The 7,398-nt window shown below is 42.8% G+C and overlaps 1 protein-coding gene across 1 annotated transcript in view; it reads right to left on the bottom strand.

Annotated features, from left to right (window-relative positions):
* SNRPF (small nuclear ribonucleoprotein polypeptide F) overlaps positions 1 to 5,416 on the bottom strand; it is a 9,000-nt gene extending 3,584 nt beyond the window's left edge. The window contains exons 1-3 of the mRNA XM_017516162.2: positions 5,204 to 5,416; positions 3,823 to 4,140; positions 1,759 to 1,884 (exon numbers count right to left, since the gene is read on the bottom strand). Coding sequence (XP_017371651.2) covers positions 1,759 to 1,884; positions 3,823 to 4,140; positions 5,204 to 5,416 — 657 coding nt within the window. The remainder of the gene's footprint in view (positions 1 to 1,758; positions 1,885 to 3,822; positions 4,141 to 5,203) is intronic.
* Between the last annotated feature and the right edge of the window lie 1,982 nt (positions 5,417 to 7,398).

Raw genomic sequence — 7,398 nt, 5'->3', positions numbered from 1 at the left:
AAAAAAAAAAAAAAAAAGCAAAAAACAAACAAACAAACAAACAAAATGGCTGGAAACTACTACTATTAAAAAACAACAAAAAACCCTAACAACTAATTTTTTAAATGTGCAAAAGACATAAACAGGCGTTTCTCCAAAGATAAACAAACGGCCAAAAAACACATGAAAAGGTGCTCATCATTAGTCATTAGGAAAATGCAAATCCAAACCACAGTAAGATACCACTTCACACACATTAGGTTAACTATTTTATAAACACCCATAGAAAATTACAAGGGTTGGTGAGGATGTGGAGAAACTGGAACCCTTGTGTATCGCTAGTGGGTATGTAAAACCACGTAGCTGCTGTGGAAAATAGCGTGACAGAAAAAAAAATTTTTTGAGACAGGGTCTTATTCTGTCATCCAGGCTAGAGTGCAGTGGTGTGATCACGGCTCACTACAGCTTCAGCCTCCCCAGGCTCAGGTGATCCTCCCACCTCAGCCTCCTGAGTAGCTAGGAATACAGGTGACCACACCACCATGCCTAGCTAATTTTTGTATTTTTTTGGAGAGATGCAGTTTCGCTATGTTGCCCAGGTTGATTTCAAACTCCTGGGCTCAAGCAATCCACCGCCTTAGCCTCCCAAAGTGCTGGAATTATAGGCATGAGCCACCATGCTTGGCCTCCTTAAAAAATTAAACATAGAATTACCAGTAATCCAGTAATTCCACTTCTGGGTATATACCCCAAAGAGCTGAAAGCAGGGACTCGAACAGATATTTGTACAATCATCTTCACAGCAGCATTATTTACTACAGTCCAAAGAGGGAAGCAACCCAGCATCCACCAAGAGGCAAATGGAACAGAAGGTGGTATATCCATACAATGAAATATTATTCAATTTAAAAAGGAATGAAATTCTGACACATGCTGCAACATGGATGAACCCTGAATAAAACACTACGCTAAGTGAAGCAAGCCAGACACAAAAGGATAAATATACGATTCCACTTAGATGAGGTATTATGCACAGTTCAATTCATAGACATGTAGAATAGTGGTTACCAGGGGTTGGTTAGGTAGAGAAAGGAATGGAAAATTACTGTTCAGTGGGCAAAAAATTTCACTTTGGGATGATAGAAAAAGTTCTGGAAATGGATAGTGGCGATGGTTACAGAACAATGTGAAGGTACTTAGTGCCACTGAATTACACATTTAAAAATGGTTAGAATGGCAAAATTTTAATGTTATGTTTTACCACAATAAAGAGAAAATTAATTACAAAAAACCCCACCAAAACACATGGCTGAATCATTTACAGAAACTCGTTTAACAGACATACAGTCAGTTCAATTCCTTTGGCACATCTGTCTTTCCCCTGAAGGAATGAATTTCCTCAATAGCTTTGGTGTTGTACCTTTAGCATTCATTAAAAGACTAAAAAATTTCATTTGAAAACTTTCTTTCAGGGCTAAATGATGGGAAAAGTTTTGTTTTCTCCAGCAAAGTAGTGTGTTTCCTTTATGGTATTATTATGAATCAAATGTCTGAGCTCTTCTTACTTTAACTCCTAGGAATAAAATCTGTGGCTGAATTCCACTTTAAGCCCATGTCTTGTACCTAGTATATCACGGTATCCTCTCTGGCCTTGACTTTATTTTTGAATTCTGCCATATATTTGTCAATTTAATTGTATGTATTCTCATTAGTCAGACTAAACCTTTGAGTAATAAGGTGAAGCAAAATCAATGCAATGTTATGACCTTTACAGCTTACCTGCATGTTCATGTAGCCATCTACAGATACCAGGTAGCCCTTGTACTCCATTCCCCACTTAAGTTTCACCATAACTGGCTTTCCTGTTAGTCCATTGAGGAAAGGTTTGGGATTGAGGGGTAAACTCTGCACAAAGAACAAAAAAGGATCCAATTAATTCTTTTTCCTCCCACCACCAAATCCCTTCTGCCAAATCACCAATATTTTCTGGTGTGCAAATGAAGAAAACATAATTTTCACTTTTATTTGTTGAAGATGAGTACCAGGGAAATTTAAATATCCCGTTAGCCAGTTTCACCTTTAACCCATCAAAACAAAATACTATTCACTTAAGATACACTGACTACCTACATCACTCACTGTTCTAAGCTTGAAAGAAACAAAGATAAAGGCACTAAAAAAAAAAAAAAAAAAAAAAAATTCAGGCCAGGCACGTGTCTATCATTCCAGCACTCTGGAAGGCCAAGGCAGGGAAATCACCTGAAGCCAGGAGTTCAACACCAGCCCAGGCAACATAGGGAGACCCCCCCCCCCACCATCCCTACCGAAAATAGTCAGGTGCGATATGCACACTCGTAGTCCCAGCTACTAGGGAGAATAAGGTGGGGGACTGCTTGAACCCAGGAGTTCAAGGCTGCAGTGAGCTATGATCAAGCCACTGCACTCCAGCCTGGGCAAGAGCAACACTGTCTCTTAAAAATAAATAAACAAATAACAGTCCCTGTCAAGAAGCTGGAGATGGGGAGGGGAGCGCCTCATGTACAAATAATTACATTGCATACTGCAATGCAGTAAGAGGAGATATGCTAGGCACAAGGGTACCAAAGCAATCCACGCAAAAAAGGAAAGGTTGCCTTAAGTAATATCTCAGTTTTAAAGGATAAGAGTTTATTCCCAGAGCTGGGGGGAGGGGGGGAATGCTGTTCCAGGCAAGGGTAGCAACTTACAAAGAGAACAAGATGATTTGGGGGACATACAAAGAATTCAGCATTGTCAGTCAAAGCCCCTAATACAAGACTGCAGAAGGAAGCAGAGGGCAGATCACGCTTGACAGTCTTTAACTGTGGAAGGTAGGGCTAGGTCCTATCTGACCTTTACAGCAATCGCCTAATGTTTGTTTATTCAACAAACCATTAGCATCTCCAGTGAATTCAGACATTTTTAGGCCCTCATCTGCTCACTCACCAAAGAAAGAACAGAACTCAGAAACTTGGCTACTAAACTAAGATAAGCATATTGGGAGTGATCTTGGCATGGTGTTACTCCAATAACCTAATGGGTCTCCAGTTTACATTCTCCAATTTATTATCCACCACGGCAACTATTAGTTTTCAAAGTGCACATCAAATTATGTCATATGTCTGTTTAAAATGATGCAATAGCTTCTAATTGAATTAGAAGCCACTATTCTTGCAAGTGGCTGTACCTTTCTGTCAATTTCTCCAATTGACCAAGCTTTCTTTCCGGCTGCAGGTCTTACGCTCCTATTCCCTGTGCTCGGTACACTCCTCCTGCTCTTTAAAGGGTGGTATTTCAGGACATTTAGGTCTCTGGTTAAATTCCACCTCCTAGGGAGGCCATCTCTGACTAAGCCTCTAAATGTCTAACGTGCACCCTCACAGCCTCCGGTCTACAAGCTTCTTAGCACTTGTTATTTGCAACTGCATATTTGTTGTTTTTTGACTAACGTCTGTCTTCCCCACCCGACTGAGTTAATCTAGAGCATGGCTGTATAGCTACTTTCACGGAATTAAAGCGAATTTTGGAGAGTGGTTAGTGAGAAGTGCAAACTCAGTTTTACGCCGACCCTGAAGCCCCAACCAAAAATAACCCAGGCTAGGATTCAAACAAAGAGGAGGCAGCACGGGCACTCCTAGGAAAAGAAAGGCAACGGGAGGAGCACGCGCCTCAGAAACCCCAAGAGCAGAATGAAAGGAGCTGGCGACCGGGTGCGCGGCGCCTCACGCGGTTGAATGGGAAACGCGCGAAGCAACCATCAGGCCCCGCGAAACTGGTCTCCCGCCTCTTTCTCCCCGCTTCTCCCGCCGTTCTCTTTCTCCTTACCATCGTAACCACGGGCGAATGCTGCAAGCTACTCGCTGCCAACCAGGCCGCCGCTCGTCCCTCGTGACCACAGCAGATACCGCCAGTCCCGAACCGCTGAGCTGCAAGAGAAATGGCCGCCAAACAAGAGTATGACCTTTCACCTCCCACCACGGCCCTTCTGGCCTCTGTGATTGGACGCAAAGAGATGCGTGCTGATTGGAGGAGGTGGCTGGACAGTATCTCCTGGCAACCAGCAGTGGTGTAAGTTTGCGCCTTGCCGGAGGCGCTTGGGCCTTGGGAAACCCGCTCTGAGGGTCGCCGCGAGTCAGCCAAGGACTAGAGGCCCGCCGGTGTTTCTAAATGTGCTGCCCCTCCCCTAGGGATGGTCGGGGAGAGGCTGTGTGCCCTTTAGAGCGGACAGATGTGACTTCTCCCCAGCTTGGCTAATGGGGATTTACTTTGTCCTTTTACACCCGTGAGAATAAGTTCGGAGTCCCAGAGTTCCTTTCTCACTCTTCCAACAGGTTCCATGATTTGGGGGCGCCTCTGCCGCAGGCCCTTTCTACGAGAGGGTTTTCTTTAATGCAACATCCATTTCAACCCCTTTTAAAGGAATCGGGGGTGGGGGTAGCCAGACTAGATTAGGGACCGCGAATCGCACCGAAGGGAGTAGGGGACAGAATTTCTTTCGAACGATGCCAGGTTGCGTCTAGGATACGGTGTCTTGTCCTCCCCCGTCTCCCACCTTCCTTCCTTTTCTTTTCTTTTTTTTTTTAATAACTTTATTGAAACATGTTTTATAATGCATATTCTTAAGACTCTTCTTCCTGAAAGTAATAAAGAATTAGTTTGAGATTTCTATAAGGGATACCTTTATATCAGTTAGTTGCTAAGTTTAGGGTACCGAACAGCTTGCAATTCAGATCTATAAACAACGAAATAGTTTAGCGAAAACACATACACAGGATTTGGAGGTAGCAGAGAACAATTGTTCTAGAGCCAGACAGACCTGGTTTGAACCCTGACTCCCCGGATGTAACCTTGGGCAAGTTGACGTGACCACACTGTCATTTCTTAGCACCTTTACTGCTGCTTTCTATGTTCTTGAGGTCTTTCATTAGTGCTAGAATAATGATACATTGATACTGATGCCTGTAATTATGACAAGTGGAAACTTGCTATTTCCTTCATTAGCTAAAATTTGAAAACCATAATTGATTAAGTTTGCTCACCTTTCTTTTGCATCTCCAGCCGAGACCCGCACGGCCTTCTTAGGTGCATTTGAAATTACCTAAGGGCTTAAGCAGTATTTCCGCTACCACAGATTAAAACTTTCGATGTTAATGGTGCTATCTGAATTTCACTAGTTTTTCCCGTAATCCTAGTGAGTTCAACTCACTCGGATCTGAAATGCTAAATGCAGTTTTTGGAGAACTCGCCCTTTGGGAAGTACGGCTTTTTTGCGGCCCTGAAGAGATGGATTTGGAATTGAGGATGAAATGTTTGGTATTGAGGCATTGTGGAGCAGTGGGTAAGACTTTGGAGAGGGGCTGCATTCGAACTTGCCTCTATCAGGCTGGTGTTGAGCAGTGTCTGAACCCCCGAGGGCCATTGTTTCCTGGGCAGGAATGCAGCTTCAAAAACGGAACCATCTCAGCTTGGTTGTAAAACAGGGCTTGGCCTTGTAAAGGCTCAGTAGGCGTTAAATATTATTGTTCACATGAATGTTGAACAGTGATTTTCCGTGTAGTTTTTACCAAACAAGTTATTAGAATGTATTCACCCTAAACTTCAGTGGATTTCTCCTTTAGTTTGCCTATTCTTTCATGAATGTTAAGTCTTTGTATAGACTTTGGGTTCCTATTATGTGTCAGGCTCTTTCAACAATTGTGGAAATCTTACCACATCGTCTGATTCGGGGTGACAGCCCCATTTTAGAGATGAGGAATCAGGCCCAGCAGGTAACTGTTACTGGTTGAGGGTAGCTGTCTGGGTTCTTGGCGTTTTGAACAAAGAATTGGACAAAACGCACAAACAAAGCAAGGCAGCGAAAGCAGAGATTTATTTTAAACAAAAGTACACTCCGGGGGGTGAGCACTGCCTAGTGCAAGCTGCTCAGGAGCATTGGTTACAGAATTTTCTGGGGTTTAAATACCCTCTAGAGATTTCCCATTGGCCCACAACCAGTCTGATTGGTTGCAGGAGGGGACCAATCAGAATGAAGAGTAGGCCCACGACCAGTCTGGCTGGTTGTGGGAGGAGACCAATAAGAGGTACTTTCGTTTTTTCAACTGCCACGCACAAAAAATGGGGGTTGAAATGGGAGTAGTGTCTGATACCCAGTCAGCATGAATGGGCCTTAGGTTCCCTGCCTCCAGCCCCTATTCTTCTGCCTCCTAACTTGCTCAGGCCCACATACCTGGGTTTCAAAACTGCTTTTTCTACTTCATAAAGCTACCTTTCAAAGACTCAATATGTATTTAGAAGCCTAACTTTTATCTTGAGCTGTTTTCTTGGTGAAGTGAAGCAAAATACTACAATAAACACACTATGTAAAGATAGTGTATTTAAGGTTGGTTTTTCTCTTCATGTTAATTTTTTTTTTTTTTTTTGAGACAGGGTCCCACTTGTCACCCAGGCTGGAGTGCAGAGGTGTGATCTTAGCTCATTGCAGCCTTGACCTCTTGGGCTCAAGAGATCCTCCCACCTCAGCCTCCCAAATAGCTGGGACCACAAGCATGTGCCACCACGAGCAGCTAATTAAAAAAAATTTTTTTTGTAGAGGTGGGTCTCGCTATGTTGTCCAGGCTGGTCTCAAACTCCTGGGCTCCAGCTGTGCACCCACCTTGGTCTCCCAAAGTGCTGGGATTACAGGTGTGAACCACCATACTTGGCCTATATTAAATTTTAATCTTAAATACCTTATTAAAATTAAGTGGGCATAGTCATTGATATTTTTCTAATTATAAATATACGAAATTTTAGAAAATATAGAAAGTTCTAAACAATAAACCTAAAATCACTAGTAATCACACCAATCAAAGAAAACAACTGTTTACTTTTATTGTTACGTATGCACTTTTGTTTTTTTACAAGAGACCTATATATAGTTTTTGTTTGTTTGTTTGCTTTTTTTGAAGACAGAGTCTCTCTCTGTCACCCAGGCTGAAGTTAAGTGGTGCGATCTCAGCTCACTGCAACCTCCGCCTCCCAGATTCAAGCAATTCTCATGTCTCACCCTCCCTAGTAGCTGGGACTGTAGGCATGCATCATCACGTCCAGCTAATTTTTTGCTATATATTTTTAAGTAGGCATGGGTCTTGCCACTTTGCCCAGGCTGACCTTGAACTCCTGAGCTCAGGCAATCTGCCCACCTCAGCCTACCAAAGTGCTACGATTACAGGCATGAGCCACTGCACCCAACCTACATACAGCTTTGTAACCTGCTTTCTTCACTTTATATTGAGCGAATTCTCACATAATTAAATATATTACTAAAATGTGGCTTCATGTCATCATTACACTTTGTATTTTGCATCTGTGATAATGTATTCTTTTATTATTTCCATTTTCCCTCCTGTTATAAACAGTGTG

The sequence above is a fragment of the Cebus imitator genome, unplaced genomic scaffold, assembly GCF_001604975.1.
Source record: "Cebus imitator isolate Cc_AM_T3 unplaced genomic scaffold, Cebus_imitator-1.0 Scaffold18, whole genome shotgun sequence".
NCBI lineage: Eukaryota > Metazoa > Chordata > Mammalia > Primates > Cebidae > Cebus > Cebus imitator.
This window is presented reverse-complemented; position numbering and strand designations above follow the sequence as displayed.